The sequence below is a fragment of the Mytilus californianus genome, unplaced genomic scaffold (genome assembly GCF_021869535.1).
Source record: "Mytilus californianus isolate M0D057914Y unplaced genomic scaffold, xbMytCali1.0.p SCAF_7, whole genome shotgun sequence".
Classification (NCBI taxonomy): domain Eukaryota; kingdom Metazoa; phylum Mollusca; class Bivalvia; order Mytilida; family Mytilidae; genus Mytilus; species Mytilus californianus.
The window spans coordinates 105,289,796-105,309,976 of NW_026262723.1; the positions used below are offsets into that span (position 1 = coordinate 105,289,796).

General features: G+C 31.5%; 1 protein-coding gene across 1 annotated transcript in view; it reads left to right on the forward strand.

Annotated features, from left to right (window-relative positions):
* LOC127709614 (uncharacterized) overlaps positions 1-17,377 on the forward strand; it is a 401,059-nt gene extending 383,682 nt beyond the window's left edge. Inside the window, exons 171-175 of the mRNA XM_052215217.1 lie at positions 5,327-5,621; positions 8,155-8,201; positions 12,181-12,230; positions 12,720-12,764; positions 15,254-17,377. Of these exons, the coding sequence (XP_052071177.1) occupies positions 5,327-5,621; positions 8,155-8,201; positions 12,181-12,230; positions 12,720-12,764; positions 15,254-15,784 (968 nt within the window). The 3' untranslated portion in view covers positions 15,785-17,377. The remainder of the gene's footprint in view (positions 1-5,326; positions 5,622-8,154; positions 8,202-12,180; positions 12,231-12,719; positions 12,765-15,253) is intronic.
* The last annotated feature ends 2,804 nt before the right edge of the window (positions 17,378-20,181 follow it).

The following is a 20,181-nucleotide window of genomic DNA, read 5'->3' on the forward strand; positions in this document are numbered from 1 at the left end:
GAGTAGAACTACAGTACTAAGAAGATATAACATACCAAGAAAATAAGATTGCATAAGAGAATAGAAGAATTGATTAACATTTAAAATACATATAATAAAACTACTAATTAATATTAATTATTCTGAAAAAAAATAAATATTAATGTAAAACACTCTACCATATGTATAAGGTCATTATTTTCCCTGATTAAAATGCAAACAATAATTTACTTAAACATTAATTTGTTTGATAGTTAAAGTGTGTTTTTGCCAATTGGGGGTTTACTTTTTAATGTTCCATCTTTGATATGTTTAAGGCAGAAACAATCCTTTTCTATTTAATTAGACTGAAATACCAAAAATCGTCTTTTACACACATTTTATCTTTTGAAACAGATAATGTGAACTTTTGTTAGATTAATTTATCGCTGCAATAAAGGGACATTATACCAGATGAATTTAATAATGCAAAACTTTTCATAACACTTTTAAAACAAGCCAGATTTAACACATTGGTGTGTAGGATTTTGAAAATCTTATTGATTCACGCTGTATTGGAAATCATACTTTGACCTACATGTATGGATATTCGTTTTTCATGTTACATGTACATGTATTACGATTTCGTGCTCTCTTTGTGCCAGTTCTTAATTTTTTACATCTATATATACCTTTTACTCTATCAAATGATCAAATGACCAAATATTCTTATTTTCTATAGAATAACAGCCAAGTATTTTATATTGGGGTGGGGAAGTATAAAATTTAATCCTGATTCTAAGTTTTTAAAAAAAGTGTATTCCCATTCAAAAGAAAATATTCTGAATAGTTCAATTCGTTAAAAATTGTTGAAAAAATAATCTGCTTTTCCGCAATAAAAATGTCACAAAATAAAAATTTTAAAAAAATGTAGCATCCCTCTTTCATAAATTAAGTTGGTACAATAAAGTACTTAATATAAAGTGGCTTGTATTTTTCATACACTGTTATCAGGCGGGTAACAATTTATTTGTGTCTTGCTTCGTGCAGTTACAGTGATATTTTTATTGTGCCTGTATAATGATTTGTAAAATTTGTATCTAGATCAATTAGTGAGTTTTATTTCACGTCATAAATTAGCCGTATGGTACATTAAAACCTGAATGCATCAGAAAAGAATATCCCACTTTAGTGTGGTGGGTAAAATAGGATGCAAATCCTGCAAATCTTTGCAGAAAATGATATTCTATAGATGATATATAAGTCAGATAATGCATATTTTAAGGTTTGTCCTGCCGTATAACACACCTCGGGATGTCAAGATTTCCAAAAAAGAAAAACCTCCCTACGGTGGGTCTTTCGTTTGATCAATCTGGACACCCTCAGTGTGTTAACGACAAGAAAAACCTTAAAATATGCATCATCTTTAACTTATTTAATTTCATAGGCATGTTGATATATATAGTATATCACATGTTTACAAGAAAGAAAAACACAGGAATAAATTTAAGAAAAAAAATTTGAAAGCATATAGTATTGAAATAAATTGCAGGAGATTATGAGCCTATGTTTTTAAAATATTCAATAAGGGCATGCATATTGTATGTAATTTAATTGCATAAACCACTTGCAATTGTTCCATTAGTTTATTTATTTTATATTCTACTCATGAACGTACGTCGTTGGTGCGATTCACTATAGTCTGTTTAACTTTTCAGATCTCAAAAAGAAATAAAGATAATAAAGAGATGTGGGATAAACGTCAATAAGACAGTAACCCAACAACATGTTAAATTCTACATACGGCCTAAAAAGATGGACATTCGCCTCAATTCTAGATAGGTTGTGGAGTCATTTATTTTTTTGGGAAATGTTTTTAATAATTTTTTCTTTGTTTCTTTTTTAATTGCTTTGAATAATTGTTATTAAGTGATGTGGTGTGTCATGTTGTGTTGTTCTGCATTGTTGATTTTCCTGCTATCTTTTCTGGTATAATGGAAAACAATGTAAGAGAAACCCGATGGGACAACCGATATGGAAACCTGGGAACTAGACATAGAAACTTGGTTACACTTTATTTTTATGTAAAACTTGACAAAATCACTCACTATATACAAAGCTTTTCTTACCCGATTACAATACTGAAGTACGTTGTCGGTATTACATCGGAAAAGCATTACCAAATGCTCTCCTAGACTTTAATACTAGTATCAATAGATACAATTTGGTGTGAAAAAAACTGGCGGAAAAACAGTACATGGATATACGATTTGCAAAGTGCCCTTTTCAAGCTAGCTCCAGTCATGTCCTAGGATTTCTAAAAATCAAATTGTCCAAATTGCTTTGAATATCATGTTGTTGAGTTCTTCTTTGAAAATTCAGTCCCTTTCAAGTAGCCATAAATGTAATATTATAATAGTAAAATTGAAAATATTGTCACTCATTCAGTATAATGTTTTAAGCATTACTATAATTGAAAATATTAACAGACATGTATTTATATTCATTCATACTAAAGGAATGTTGGAAGCTTCTCTTATTTATATTAGTAGGTTTTAAAGCAGTGCTTTGTCAAGATAACTGAAAAATCATTATTTTCTGTTCTTTTTATATATTTTTTTATGATGAAAAAGATACTTTATTTTACACTACTCATCTGATCGTTTGGGTGTTTCTACTGGCCAAACACCCAATTATCCAAGACAGTGCCTTGAGAATCAACACCAGGTGGACCAGTTTGAATTTGTTCAATTTACCATGACTCTTTGCTTGCGATATAGCATAGGAATGATGAGTCAATACAACATCGTGTTTTTATCTGATATCCCGTGACTGTTTAATTTCCATTTAAGTAGTTCATGTAGCCACAGTTGGGCTGTGTCGAAAGCTTTTTCAAAATCTTATATAAATATATCTGTCTGGTGTCCTTTATCGATGTGTTTGGCCCAATATAGTATGTAGTTGCAACTGTGATATTTATGAAAAGCATGTTGTTTTTCATTGATGATATAATAATGATCTAGGTGACTCATTATGTTGGAGCACACTATATGTTCGAGCATCTTGCAGAGAATGAAAGTTAAATATACTTAGCAGTACTTTGCCGGTATCTAATGGTCAGCCTTCATGAAAAGTAGACAAATGTCTGCTGTTATCCATTCATCAGGTATGGTGCTGGTATTGAAGGATTGTTGAAAAGGTGACTTATGATAGGTGCTAATTCATTTGATATTTTTAAAGTGTTTTAAGGCTTATTTCATCTGGGCCACATATATATGCTTTTGATGTATTGAGTCCATGTGCTAATTTTGTTCTAACCCCTACTTAGGGAGCTATCATTTGATTTTTATGGGGGGGGCTAGGATGAAAAATTTAGTCCTGCATTTTTTTTTAGTTGTAATCTCTGTCCTGCCTTTTTATTTTTCACTCTATTCGGTCCTGCCTTTTTTTTTTTATTAGTTTATCCTGACTTTTTTTTACATAAACTGTCATCCTGCCTTTATTTTACTCAAAACTCCTGTCATGCCTTTTTTTTTCAAATTTCATCCTAGCCCCCCCCCCCCCCCCCCCCCCCCCCCCCCCCCCCATAAAAATCAAATGGTAGCTCCCTTAAGTAATTTCTATGTCTTTCAATTTTGGATATAGTGGTTTCTTTAGTAGTACATCTTTAGTTAATGACTTCTCAATATATACAATTATAGTGAATAATCCATTTACTGCTTCTGCTCTGTCACTGTCGTTTTCTGATTGTAGACCTGCCATAGTCTTGAGTGGTGGTATACTTTGATAGTTCTTTTTTAGCTAACCTCGCCCAACGGGCCAAGTGAGCATTTCTCATCACTTGGTGTCTGTCGTCCATCTTCGTTGCTGTTAACTTTTACAAAAATCTTTTCCTCTGAAACGCGGTCAAGTTTAAATAGAAATGTTCAGAATTTTGAGCTCTACCTAATGTTCATTCACATCAAAACTGTCAGACAACTTCTTGTAGGAGTTATCACCCTTAAATGACGAATTTTGCCTTTTTTCATTTTTGCCTATCATCTTGAAATATATAATAGATAGAGAGAAACTTTTAAAGAATAAAATGACCAGCAAGACAAGATCTAAAAAGAGGTCAAAGTGTTCGAAATTGTTAGTGCACTAGTTATTGGAGTTTTTGCTCTTTAATGATATTTACCATTTTTTGCAATTTAAAGTTATATGTCGCACGTGGACATATAAACAACCGAACGAAAATTAGGAGTAAGTGCGGAGAGCTAATTTTAATTAGATTGCATTTTTTGGTGCTTTTGCTTAGGGAACGATCATTTAACTTCAATGGGGGGGGGGGGGGGGGGGGGGGTGGGGTTATGGTTTTTTCTTAAAAAATTATTTTGATCCCCTATTTGATGAAAAAAAATATTGTGGTCAAGCAGATGACAAAAAAAAAATATTCTGAATCCAGATTTTCCCCCATACCGTATAGTGTTAGATTTTGAAAAAAATAATTTGATTGATAGCATCGAAAAACTAAAAAAAATGTTCGTGCTTTGCGCGAAAAAAATTTCTGACTCAGACAAAAAACCATAACTCCCCCTTGAAGTTAAATGGTTGCTCCCTTATTATCTTGAAAACTGTAAAAGTTAGATAGAAATTTTAATTAACAAAAATGATCACCAAGAAAAGATCTACAAACACATTTTGATGTAATAGTAATTATAAGTTTAAAGCATTCTTTATAGGAGTGATTGCCATTAAATGACTGCTTTTTTTACCCTCTTTTGTGTTTTTGGTAAAAACTAAATAAGATAGAGAGAAACTGTAAACAGGAAATGGTCAGCAATGCAAAATCAACAAAAATGAAATTTTTGTCATGAATCTATTCAAGTCTACAATGATGGAGAGTTCCCATTGTTGAAGATGCGCATAGACCTAGATGAGCGACACATGCTCTGTAGTGCCTATAGTTTCTTTATCTGTTATGTGTTTCCAAAACTGTTTTCTATTTTCCTTGATTACTAGTATCCTATTTTCAACATACTTGTTGCGTGATTTCATTATTTCAGTCTTTATTGATTTTCGTACTTCACGCCATTTTTTTTCTCAAATTCCGTCCATATAAATATTTCTTTCCGTTTCCGTTCCGTATTCCGTTTCCACCGTTTAGCAACACCCAAATATTGGTTGCTTTTTTAATAAAGTCAAGAGTACTGACAAGACTTGCTTTTCTTAACAAAATGATTTCAGAAATACTGTTTTTAGGAATAACTGGGCTGATCAATATGAACAAATTTGACACAATTTTGGCAGGAATGTTCTTAAGATTGTTCCAATCCGCATTTCTATGGAGTTCAACCGCCACTTTCAATTGTAATAAATTTATTTTCAGCAAAGAACACCAGTAACTACCCTTGTGAAGATACTCACAGAGCTGAAAGTTTTGATCTCTATTATAACTGTGAATGTCCACAAGAGTTTACTGGACTACATTGTGAAGAGGATGTGAATGAATGCCTAAGCAAACCTTGTCCAGATTCTTACACCTGCACTAACAAGTATGGTGGATATGATTGTTCTTGTCCTGACTGTGGATTGGCTACATGGGCTAAAGCTGTGATTGGTCTTTCTGTGATTATAGTCATCATTGCTATCATAGTGATTGTATACTGCAGGATACAAGCTAGGTATATTTTTGTCTCGCCTGCAACGAAAGTCGCGGATAGCGAGACATAGGGATTGCTTTTCTAGCGGCGGTGACAGCTACTACGATCACAGCGTCAACAATTGTTAAGTTTTCTGCTTAAGTTAGTTTGATAGGAACTACTTGTGATAGATCATTGATATTCAATATAAAGTTGCATTACTATCAGTACATATCAGTTTTACGACTATTTTGAGGCCCTGTCCCCCTAGGTCATGGTCCAGTGTCTTTGAATTAACTAGCAATGTTCAATGTTAAATTTTCTGCTTAAGTTAGTTTGATAGGATTTACATATGATAGATCAATGATATTTTGTATGAAGTCGCATTACTATCAGTAAATATTAGTTTGATGACTATTTTGAGGCCCTGCCCCCTAGGACATGGTCCAGTGACTGAATTAATAAGCTATTTTCAATGTTAATTTTCTTCTGCTTAAGTCAGTTTGATAGTACCTACTTTTGATAGATCAATGATATTTTGTATCAAGTTGCATTAGAATGATTACTATCAGTACATATCAGTTTGGTGACTATTTTGAGGCCCTGCCCGCCTAGGACATGGTCCAATGACTTTGAAATAATAAGCAATTTTCAATGTTAATTTTTCTGCATAAGTTAGGAACTAAAGTGTAAAGCATTTTGCAGCAATCAAGAAGTCATTATCATGCATGTTAGAATGACAATCAAAATGATCTTCTTTCGGGTTTAAATATGAAGAGCCATTACATCACATTGTCTACATAACCCTAAATATGCATAGTTACTTTAGAATGTTAGAGGTGAATAAATAGTTTTGGTAGTCTCATTAAATGTAAGGTATCAGCTTTTCGATCATTACTCAATTTATCAACACATACAAACAAATCAAAGCATCGTTGATGTTGTGATCCAGCCATATTCATAGCTAGTCTCATATTCTTTCTGACCGTACTTTTTTCTTTATTTTTTTCTGTTTTCATTTCCAATCTTACTGTAAAATTTCTATGTTATTGTCCAAAGGTAGGGAATTTCGCAATATTGATGCAAATATAGATATATATACTGATCTTTCAATTTTAGACTCTGTCAGATTTTATTTTTGAAAAGAATGGAAAGGAAAATCTTCAAACAAGTAATATATTTTGTGTATGCCTTTAATAATGACAGGTTTAATAATTTCCAGAAATAGGCCTTATAAATGCACTTTCTCAACAACAAAAATTAAAAAAAAATAATAACTATTCTTTATCTAAATTGGTGTTCATTCTTCATTAAGAAAAAATACATTTCCTGTATTCAAATCTGAATGTACAAATACCTAATTCTGAGATATTTCCAATTACTGTTAAATAGCAATATAATGGGATATAAATGTAAAACAAACAAATAAATTGTATTGCAGAAAATGCTCAGATAAGAGTTATGCAATTTTGTTTAATATTTCAACCAAATGTCTGATAATTGTAACTAATTAATTAGAACTTGATTATTGACTTATGTCAGATGATAATGGCATTGATTTTACAAGTAAAATAAAATTTGCTTGCATTTTTTTATACATCTTTTTTTCATTTTAAGTATTTTCTTTGAAAAAAAACCACATCAGATTAATCATTCAGCTAGCCAGCAAAATAAACAGAATATTTTAATGTAGTGTAGATCAAAATAAATAATACATTTGTAGGTTTACTATTGAGGTCAAGAATGTGTGTATTCAGTTAGGTGTGTAATAAATTGTGTCTATTTAATTATGTAACAGGTCATGAGATAAAACTGTTTTGAATTAAGCCTGGGGTTGTTTCTAATTAATACTTATTTGAAAATCATGACAGTTAATAATCATTCTGACTCTTACTTGCCTATGGAAAGAATTGGGTAATACCATTTCAAAAAAGTGTGGGAATCAACTTAGATATAATACACATGTTTAACTACATTTCATTGAACAATAATTTAAACAAGCACAAGATACTAATATAATACTTTCAAAATTCTTATCAACTGATTCAATTGATGTACAAATACTTTTTCAAATTAATTCATAAATAGTAAATTATCATAAATTTTGATTTAGAAAGGAACTATATGCAAATGTATATCTAAAATAAAGTCAGTATTCGACCAATCTATTCTTGATTTGAGGGCAAATAACATGTCAAAAGTTTGCAGTTGATGATTAAAATGGTGTAGAAAGTTTCTGCAAGTCATAAAAACACATAATTAGTTTCATGATATGTCTTCAACTTAGTATTCTGCACCATCTCCAAAACCAGAGTGATCGCATAGATCTAGCATGGCTGAATCAAAAATTGATGTAAAAAAACACTTTATTTAAGGATAAAACAATATACATGCATTTAAGATTACTGAAGTTATTGTATGTTAACGTATAAGGTACACATAAAAAAATATTGTTCAGACAATACCAGAGTACTTCTGTTTATTTAAAAAAATACTAGACAAATATTAATTATTTTTAAAGTAAGAATTAAAACAGGAACACTTTTATTACATTTCATTGGGATTTATTTTTCAGGTACAAAAATAAATGTTTCCATCATACAGGGATTATTACAGACACAGGTAGGTGTTACAAGTTAAACATTGACACCTAATAAAAAAGATCATTTAATCTTTTGTTTACAGCAAAACAAACTGAATTTTTAACCTTGATGAAGAGTATGAGTATTCTAGAAGGTTCACGAAGGTTTAAAATTGGCCCTAAGATTTTATTTTTTTAATCCCCCCAAAGTGTTTCAAATTTCACAAAGAAATAGTTTTGATATTACTATGAGAACAAAATGATTTATTTTTTGGCACATCACATTACTGTAAATTCAGAAATTAATGCGAGGTTTTTATTAATGCGACTGAATGAGTATCGCAATAAAAAGAACTCGCGTTCTTATATCTGATACATATAACTGCATGCAGATTATCCTGAAATCGCAATAATAAATCTCGCATTTTAGTACATTCTAGAAAATTCGCAATGATAAGTGCACGCAATAATTTCTGAATTTACAGTATTAATTACAAAACTATGACCCCTTTGATATTCATTGTTATCATTGTTACATCAGTTTGGGTTCAATTTTCCTATAATTTTATAACCGCTTTAGCAAATTGCCTGGATGCTGATAGTTTCCTCATTGACAAAAAATTAAAGTAAATGAAAATATAGGCAAGTGTTACAAATGAACGCAGTGCAAAACAAACAATTTATGCAGCCCACGATTACTTCCTTTTATTTATTATACGACCGCAAAAAATCTTTTGGGATCGTATAATAGTATGATGTCGTCGTAGTCGTCTGCCATCAAAGACACATTGGTTTCTGGACAATAACTTTATTTTAAGAGAATGGATCTCTATGAATTTTTTTAAGAAGATTCAATACCACAAAAGAAAGGTTGGGATTGGTTTTAGGGATGATGGTTCCAACCGTTTTGGAATTAGGGGCCCAAAAAGGGGCTTAAACAAGCATTTTCTAGTTTCAGGATAATAACTTGTGTATAAGTATTTCGATTGCTCTGAAATTGTACCACAATGTTCAATACCACAAGTAGAAGGTGGGGATTCATTTTAGGGGTAATGGGGGCCAACAGTTTAGGAATTAAGGGCCAAAAAGGGGCCAAAAACAAGCATTTTTCTAGTTTCCAGACAATAACTTGTGTGTTAGTGTATGGATCTCTCTGACATTGTACCACAAGGTTCCATACTACAAAGGAAAGGCTGGGATTGAGTTTTGGGGTTATTGCTCCAAGGGGGGTTTCAAAAAGTTGGGGGGGGGGGGGAATTTTTTTCCCAATTTTTTTAAGGGATTCATATTTTTTTCAAAATATTTAAAATTTCAAATTTTGGAAAAGTTTCAAGAAGAAATCTTCAATTGCACAATATTGCGCAATGGATTTATAAGATCTTTTACCACATTTATTTTGTGTCAGAAACCTATATTATGTCACAAATTTGATCACAATCCAAATTCAGACAGTATCAAGCTTGAATATTGTGTCCAAATTTGCCCCAACTGTTCAGGGTTCGACCTCTGCGGTCGTATCAGGCTGAGCTCAACGAAGCATTTTATGAGAAATTCTGAAACATTTTGATAGGTACAAAAGTACCCTTTCCTATTTAGATGAAGCTTACTGCCCAGAAACGACCTCCCCCCAGCACTGGACATATACATAAAAATGAAAAATATTTTAAAACTTTGTAGTGGTAGAAACCATATGATTAACATTTGATGAAAAAAAAAACCAAAGTAATAACTAACAACCAAACATCTGTATCATTCAGACAGTAGTGTACGCAATATATGTGATCGTGTGTAAAGACATGGAATGCATATACACACCTTGTAATTAAAATAGCATATGTAAACAGTCTAAATTGTGCTAGTTAGCAACTTTGGTCTAGGGATTTAATATAAAACTTGGGATTTTTTGGATCATAGGTTCCGTCCAAGATTTTACTAAAGCTTTTGGGTCTGATGAATGTAAGATATCATCATATTTTGACAATACATTTATCTCCAAAATGTGCAGACTTTGGAGCCTATAATGTACTCTAATGTAGAGATTTGTTTTACTTAGCATTTAGGCTTTTGAAATTGATTTATTTAAGAACGAAATTGTGGCCTTTTTGATATTTTATGAATAAGATGAAATTCAAGGCCATATATTGCCAAAAGTGAACCTTGTCCCTTGCTTGTTATGTAAAGTTCATTGAACAACCATAAAATATTGAGACGTAAAATACCTGATTTACTATTCAGAACAACAAGTTCAATAACTATTGAAATTTCTGTTTATTTAAACTAAGGTAAATATGTTTACAGAGATTAACAATTTACTAAATGTAACAAAAGAATGTCTTGATGAACATAAAGATTGTGAAAAAGTTTCTGGAGCAGGGGTGAACAATGAAAAAACTCTTGGTATGCATTTTGCAGTTGGGAGATGGCAAACCAAAATCAAGTTATTAGTTGTGACTGCACTTACGGGGAGGTGACTGCACTTAATGGGAGTCAATACAGTCAGGAGATCACTGTAAACAAGAATCTAAATGTTAAATGCCCTGTTGTTTTTTGTTTTTTGTTTTTTTTTTATAATGATTGCGATCGAAGTCAAAATAATGAAAGCTATTCACAGGAATAAAATAATTCAAAAAATAGAACATTGCACAAAATTACCTTTCCCAGAAGTTTAAAAAAAAATGTTTAGTTGTTTTCACATGAATACTGAGAGAAACATTAGTATTTTGTCTGAGTACCGTCTACACTTACACTGTGTGTGGATTTGGAGATGTCATTAAACTTTTACAAATATTGAAAATTGATTGTACTATACTTGCCGCGCTTTTTTATGTAATGCATATTTTGAACATATTTTGTTTTTTTCAGTGTATAAAAATGATTGACTTACAGAATGATTTAACATTTTATTTCAGTTGACTGACCTTTCTTTGAATATAAGTTTGAATTTTATTTTTGGTGATAAATTTTTGTCAGACAGATACAAACATCCCTCAGTGTGAGCTTTCTGATTCAATTAAATCCAGAAAAGCACTTCAGATGCACAAAATTTAATTTCAATACATAACTCTTGCTCTTAAAAATATTTATCATGGTGTATGCATTATTCAAAAGTCAAGGTTTTAAGATATCATATTTTCGTATTTTTCCATTTCACATTTTTAAAAACGAATGCATTGTGAATTCATCAGTTGTCATATTAGCTATATTATAAACCCATGAAAACAGTTTTGCCAGTGTATGTATCTAGTACACCTTACCTTCCATGCAAAGTACCAAAAAAGTACCGTTCACAATATTATTTCCATTACTGGAATAAAACTCTTTACTATACACAGCTATTTTAAGTCATTTTAATTTTTAATGATCAAACTGGATCTCTGCATCCTTGTATAAGGTCAATGTTTTTCTGCAAATCTAGCGAAACCAAAGAGTTAACAAAATATAACTACTAATATGGCTACATGTCATTAAGGGGTAAGAGCAAGGACTGATCAACTGGGGTCAATTTCATGCATCTGGGAAGGGGGATACAACTGGGGGTCAGAATAATGTGTCTGGGAAGGGTGATATGACTTCCTGCTGACTGTTACCTTGTGAAATAGATATTAAAAATTTGAAGATCTTCCAGCAAGGTTCTTGACCATTTGTATGGTTCATTGGTCAATGTTAAGTCATCATGGCTAGATCCTTTTCTCAGATTCTATAAGCAATAAGTCAACTTTATTTTGGAATGGAATGATTGTAAAGGGTTTATGTCTCTCTTGCAGGTTTTATCTAACTTTGACCTCATTTACATGTATCTTTTACAATGTAAATACTTGTAGTAAATTCTTTAACTTAATTACTTTCAAAAGAAATCAATCATGATCTGTAAAGCAGTGTCTGTACTCTTGTTTTACTGTAATATACATTTTATCATTTTCCTCAGATTCACATCACTAACTAATGTTACTTCTGCTTTTGTGAGCTTACCTCACAAAACAAAATTAGATTATATACATAACTTACTTATATTCTATTTAGATGATGAAATCACAGTCAGAGATGATTTGGACATTTATAATGATGGACAGGTAATGTACATGGTAAAGTTTATATTAATTTGGGATAGTACCTTTAGCTGGCTCATTTTCGTTACAGCTCTCTGACTTAAGTTTTCTTTATCCAAATTTTATGAAACTCGTACTCAATGCTAAAAATTAAAACTGGCATTCGAATTTGGGCAGTGAGTCACCTACCGTTCTTGAGTTTTGCCCCTTTTTAACTTGAAAAATTGCAAAGCTTGAGTGGGGGCATTTGTGTCCTCAGACACATTCTTCTTTTATTTAAAATTTAAATGCTTTGTTTTATATGAAAAAATGGATGTCTTAGCTTATTTTATCATCTGAAAAAAAATGATTATCTTTTTAAACTTAATGAAAAAGTGTACTTTATATCAATTTTTTTCTGAAATTATGCACACAACTCTTCCAATCTATCCATCAGGGACTTTGATCATTTTGATTTTTGGAAATGTAACCTTTCAGTTTGAAGATGCACGTTTTTTTTTCCATTTTTTTCAGAATTTCAAAGCTGCAAGGGTTGATGTGAAAATGAAATCATCTCTGGTAATTTTTTTGTGAAATAACTATGAAAAATTATGTTCTACATTTCAATCCTTGTGTTATAATAGAAATACTGTCTGAACACAAAATTGCATTTGGGTCAAAATCACCCATCCCAAGTTTTGGTGGGTGGCTGTCTTGAAATGTTTTACAGGAGTTGGTTTAATGGAAAAAATATATTGAAAATAAGATAAAAATGGTTTAAACTTTTGAAACATCAATAACCTAATACAAACCTTTATGGAAAATAGGGAAACTTTTACAAAAGTGCTTCATAACGAGAGATTTCGCATATTTTTTAGAAATTTTATTATCCCCTATTTTACTAATAAATAGACAAGTTTTTTGCAGTCAATAGTAAAGTTAAGAGATTTTAAAACTTGAAAATTTTTGTCATACCCCCCATGGAAATTTAACAAAAAATTGACAAAAGCTTCTTCATAATCAAAAAGGCTTGACAAAGGGTTGTGTAGAACCTATAACAATTTGTTTACACATTTTCAATGATTTTTATAGACCAGTCAAAGACTGGATGTACCATGGTATACCAATGTCCTTCCATCCATCAACATTTCGTACGACTACACAAATTTGCTTTTACCAATTTTCATGTAATTTTATCACAACAGAAGGGTTGTTGGAAGAAACCTCCCTTTCGATTTAGTAAATATTTCTTTTATCGGTTCAAAGTTACGGTACTTTAACAGTTTGAATTGGGTAATTTTTCATATATTGTGCACTAACTCAAGTATGCCTGGATTGATTTCCTCAAAAGTTTACATTATTGTTGGGATTTATAAAAGGAAGGTCCCTTGTGATTTTTTTAATTTTATGGTTTGTCAACCAGAGTTAAGGAATTTAATTGTCAGATTTCAGTAATTTTTTCACATGATGTAACATAACTTGAGTTTACTGGAAAATTTACATAATTGTTGGAATTGTCGAACATTACACAATGTTTGATTTTAAAAAATAATCTGATACGTCATTCCAGAGTTATGGGACTTAAACAGTTGATTAAATAAAAGGCATTATTTACATGTCATGCACTGGGTCTAGTATACTTGGATCAAATTACTACAAACTTAACACTGATGTTGTGGTTAGTGAAAGTAGAAACTATTTTGATTTTGAAAATTTTCTGGATTGTCATTCCAGAGTAATGGGACATTTAACAGTCATATTTGACATTATGCTTATGCTTTTAAAAAGGTATCCTCATGAATGATTTTATACATAGCAATTTTATTTGCTTCTGATAAAAGAGGGGCAAATGATATCAAAGGGACATTAAAACTCTTTAAAAAAACAAAATTTACAACGCCATGGCAGAAAACTTTATCCCCGGCTTAGTATATTTCTAGAATTTTGATTGGTGAACGCACGTCGTTACAAAACCCATAGCCCCTGGGTGTTGCTAACCCATATACTCGGACGTTGCTACCCATTACACCGGGGAACTTCACGCATTTAATCAATTTAATCAACTAACGATTTTATCTTATTATGTCGATCATTTGCACTCATTTTAGTAAATGCATCACTTGGCTGCCACATTTTCAATGAATGGGTCTACTGACCTAGCTATGCAAATGACCCACGTTGACGTCACACCGTCTATGATGTAACTCTCACAACATTGAGCGCCAAATTCGAGCCATTACCGTATCTCTGTCTCTGGACTAAAAACGTCTTATATTTTACTACCTGTAGGGTTCTACCAAAGGTAGTACCCTACACCCCGTTAAAAACATGTCAAGTTCCCAAATTTCAATAAAAGATTTTTAAAAAATGAAAAAAAATGTTGAATTCACGTACACTTTGTGTTCGAATTTCTCTAAAAATCGCCAGATTTGGACTTAAACCGGGAATAAATTCGTTATCTACGTTCATATCCGTAGATATGGATATTTTAACACCCTTCAGTACACTGTACACCCTTCAGCTTCGCCTCAGGGTGTACTTGGATATGAACGTAGATAACTTATAATATACGACCAAAATACAAACAACTGTATACAAAACACAACAAAGATAACTAAAAACTGAGCAACATGAACCCCACCAAAAACTGGGGGTAATCTCAGGTGCTCCAGAAGGGTAAGCGGATCTTGCTCCACATTTGGCATCCATGGTGTTGCTCATGTAAGTACAAACCTGTGATAAGTCTTAATTCGGTAGGTCACATTCGAGGAAAAGAGAACAGGATTGTGGTTATGACAATTGGAACATAATTTGCCTATAAAATGCCTTCTAAATATTCCTTTATATTTTTGCTTTAATTTCAATTTGCACGATAAGGGAGTAGCATGAGTTTTTGGTACAGCTGCTTATTAAGTATTGCAATAAGCCAATGAGATATTTTAATCTGCCAATAATGGTTTACAGGTGAATATGTACTTTATTATTGTTTAGAGTAATTATGAGGTTGAACACTAATGAACTAAGAATAAAACTAATATTATTAATACTCTTTATATTTTACCTCATAGGTACCAGTGGAACAGAATCCACCTGAAAACTTCAACCATATTCTCACAACCAAACAAAAGTCGTATCATAGTGGACCATTAAAACGTAGAAGGGATGTTTGTCATGAACATGAGGATGATGAAGAGGGTGGATTTCAACATCCTCAACCTGGTGGTGTTGTCAAAATACTACTTGCATCCGATAGGGAAAAATTACTCCAGAAACATGGTGTGCCTGATGTGAAAAATTCATTTGCAGAAAATGGAGACCATCCAGCTCCGGGATCACATCAAATGATGTCATTTACAAATGAAGCAATGGAATTAGATCAGCTGTCCTTCCACCCAACTCAAGGATTTCTGCATCAACAAGATAATGGTGGCTTTGAACCCGAAGGCTGGAATGATACAGAGGAGATGGAGGATATAGACCGGACAGAGCTTTTTAGGCGCATAATACTAAAGTCTGCAATGAGACAAAACAACAAAACAGGCAATCAATATGTTGCTCTGGATGATGTCAGTGATGAAGAGAAAGAAACTGATATCTAAAGGACGATTTGAACTGTTGATAATATTTAAATTTTGACTTTTTTTTTATACATTTTACTTTTCTATTTTTTTATCAATTTACTTAGATAATATTTATTCATATTTTAAAACTAAACTTCAGTAACTTTTGTAGAGATTCTGTCTTTCTTCTTCTTGTCAGTATATCCTGGCCATTTTTTTTCTTATGTCTGCTTACACTATGTATAAAAACTGAAATTTTCTTGTTCAATTGATAATTTTTGTTTGTTGACCAATTTTCAATATTTTATGAAATTCCTGATATAGATTAAGAGCATTTTGTTTGACACTTGAAATTGCAAAAATAGTCAAATTATTCAAGCCTGAAGGATCAGATTCGTGTTAATTTCATAGATTAATGAACAGGTTAATTAATATAAGGGAGCTACCATTTAATTTTTATGGGGGGACTAGGATGAAATTTACAATTTATGTAAAAAAAAGTCAGGATAAACTAATAATAAAAAAAAAATGCAGGACCAAATAGAGTGAAAAATAAAAAGGCAGGACAGAGATTACAACTAAAAAAAATGCAGGACATTTTTTTTCATCCTAGCCCCCCTGCCCCCACCCCCTAGAAATCAAATGGTAGCTCCCTAATCTGGACATTTAGGTGCAGACATATATATCACCTGTGATGACACTATGATGTAATTAACATGTCTATTTTACAAAAACTTTTTGATAAAACTAAAATTTATCATTTTCAAATAACTTTATTTAAAACATATATATATATATATTTGGTCAGTTTTGGATTTATATCATATTTTTTTACATGAATCTTTAGAAATAAAATAATGCTTTATTTGGTATCAACTTTTATCAGTCATTCCATAAAAATGCTCTGTAGTTTTGATTTAATAACTTCCAACATAATAAATTAAACAGAACAATAAGGAGAATCTGCTTTCTTTATATTGTATCAAAGGTAGCATTTCAGTAATAAACATTATATTGTAAGAATTTTCCGTTTTTCAAGTTCTTTAAACTGATTTTGATTGAAAATCATTAACAAAATTAAAAGTGTAGAATGTAACTTAACAATTTTTATTTATAAATATTGTAATTTTGAAACGGACATAAAAACAGTTTATTTGTTATTATTTTCAGTTTTGTTTGCTCTGAATACTAAATTTGTATGGACAGGTCTGAAAAAACAGGATTAGAAAGACAAACTGTTGAATTGCTTTATATTTTGGCTGAACAGATGGAGATACTATACAATATAAATAAATTGTCAGAAAGATCAATGATTTTATGCTGGAAAATCCATGATTACTGAATCATAAACAATGTAGGTCCTTTTTAAAATTGCATCTTTTTTTTTATTTAACTGTAAAATGCTTCTTTAAATTGAATAACTGCTGAAGTAATTGTTTTGCTTCAAAACTCAAACAGAACACATGCATAGAACAAAATAACTGATTTTTTTAATTTTTAGAAGGATATGAGGATAAATAGAGAAGAAATTATCAAATTGATATTTACACCTTTGTATGCTATGTCTAAACAGCTGTCATGCACTCTGACTTTCATGTAACCTTACTTATAAATAAAGCTTCCTGTCTTTAAGATTTGTTAGTACTTTCACCTTTGTTTGGTCGGGAATTATGTACATCAGCAATTACAAATGTATGTCATCTGTCAATACATCACTTACTGCGACTTGATTGCAAGTGTGGAAAAATCTGTCATTGCAAAGAATTTTTGTTTCCAAATTACTTTGTATCAACTTATTAATTTGTAAAATGGTGTATCCAACTGCTAGAGGAAGACTTCAGCAAGTCAACAGTTTTAATTGTACAAATTTGTTTTTGTTATTTTTCAACTTGTTCACTAGGTAAACTGGCATTTGACAAGACAAGAGAAAGGTGGATTCATAATTTTACATTGCTAAATTGCTGTCATTTGTTAGATGTTGTGTAACTGTTTTTCTTATTTCTGTTTTACTATGAGCACTGTTCAAAATCCCTCAGCCGGATTTTTATGAAAAATATTAATTTGCTTTAGTGGTAGAAAAAGACACTACCATTTTTCATCTGGTAGACCTGAGTTATCTCCACCTTGATAATACCGGTAGGTTATCACCATTTTAAAATAACAACATGATTTTTTTCTGATTTAACCTTTATCAGGTATTGTTGTGACCAAATATTTTTAAGTACTTTTTACTAATTTTTGCACTTATCAACACATTTAGCTCAACTGGCCAAAAAGACATTGCAAGATTTTGCCATCACTTGGCGATTATTGACTCCTTCCTAAATTTTTTCAATAATCTCCTCTGAAACTATTGAACCAATTTCAACTAAACTTGGGGTGAATGATCCTAAGGTTATTAAGTATAAAGTTAATGTTTTTTCCAAGTTTGTCAACAAACATGGTCACTGTGGCTTAAAATAGATAATATGGGTGAAATGCAATAATTGTCTTTTATCTTGAAAACCATAATAGATAGAAATGTCAAGATCTACCTACCTCCTATTTTCACCAAATAATCGTGTTGCATTGTATCAATTTATTTTTGCATAAATGCCAGATGAGTGATACAGCCGCCTGGAGCCTCTTGTTTTTATATAAACTTAGTTGCTTTAATTCATCCACTTCATTCAGACTATGTCAGATATTAGTCTCATTTGCTATCATACCACATCTCCTTTTTTTATATTATTTTGGTAGTCTTGGATAAAGATTTCACATTTTGTCTTCACTTGAGTTCTTTAGAATTAGCCATAAGGTATAAAGTTCTTGTCTATTGTTCAAGAAAGTATGTTAAATTCTAGATGTATTTTCCTGGTTTTTTGGGGCAATCAATGCTGTTTTGTTATCACTGGGTTGTAGGATAAATAATCCAGGACATAATTCAGAATTTAAAGCATACAATAATGCCACAGATGTGTAAATGACTTGCAGAAAGTATAAAACACTATTTTAGGCACATACCACCAACTTTTCACATGTAATTTGCCCTGATTGGATTAAGTTAACAAAAGCGACCTACAACAGCTACTCAATCTCAATTTTCTGTGTTTTAAATGTATAAAAAGAACTCACTGCAAAGTTTCTCAACGCTCAAATCCTGCTAACTTACACAATTTAATTGTGAACTACAAGATTTTCATCCCTTGTACTGAATGCACAGCCATGAAAGTGACAAAATGCCCCAAAGCATGATTTTGTGAATCTCCTAGAAAAATGTGTATGGTTTTCGATTTTCCCACAAGGGAGACAATTCTTGGTATCCATAATTAGACCATCATCCTTCCTCCTGATTAATGGTAGAAGTGTAAACATGCAGCAATTTACAGCCATGTTTGGAAATTTCATTTTATTTTCTCTCTCTTCCTATATGTTAGAATTGTAAAAATTGTTATCATGGTCGATAAATCATCGTGTTCAAAATGATTCTTATCACCTCTATGAAAAGAGACAAGACAGTGTTGCCTTGTGCAAGAAAACAAATAGTTTTCAAAATCCTAGCTTAGACTTTCATGTGCCTTCTCCACCAGAGGCTTCAAATTTGACCACAGTTGTCTTTCAACACAGGAAGTCTTTACAGGCTCAGAACACTTCCAAATCCGTCAGTACATCCACTATAGACCAAGACCATGAACGTATATTCTCAGCAGCTAAGAAAATGCAGGCAGATACTATGTTTTCTTTAGACAATATTTAAAATTGCTTACTGTGAAAATCAACAACACTGTGTTACAGCTTCAATCCTCAATGGAGACAACAAGGCGCGCTTGTAAAAGTTACAAAAAGGACTGTTCACAATACATTTAAATGTATGACATTAAGTTATATTAAATCCTTCACTTATTCAAATCATTGTCTTTAAAAACAAATTGATAAATGTGTTTATTTTTCAAAATATGGCAAAGGTCAACAGTCAGTCTTTCCTAAACTTGAAGGTCGTGCTTGTATTCTATTTTTTCTACCCAATAAAAAATAACAATCATGCAATACAAAGAAGAATAAAAGGCTTATAAGTTTATCATACACCATATAAAAGAAATACGACACCTTTTCTTGAGGAAAAAACATGCATGAAATAACACCATGAAAATTTAGGCCTGTAAGTATGTCATATAGCACAAAAACCCTCATGGAGATTTTCTATGCGGGTGTAGTAAATTTTGTCATAAATGGATACATATCCTTTTCTAAAATGTGAGATTTTGCCATCACTTGGTGTCCCTCGTCTATCCCTCCGTTGTTAAGTTTAAAAACTGACCCGTATATTTTGAATTTACTTTTAAAATTTTTTGAATATTGAATAATGATAAGTATTTACCCCATTCAGAAATATAAAAACACAAAAAAAAATTGTGTTGGAATCTATCGGAGTAATTATTTAAATGTGAAAATCATAT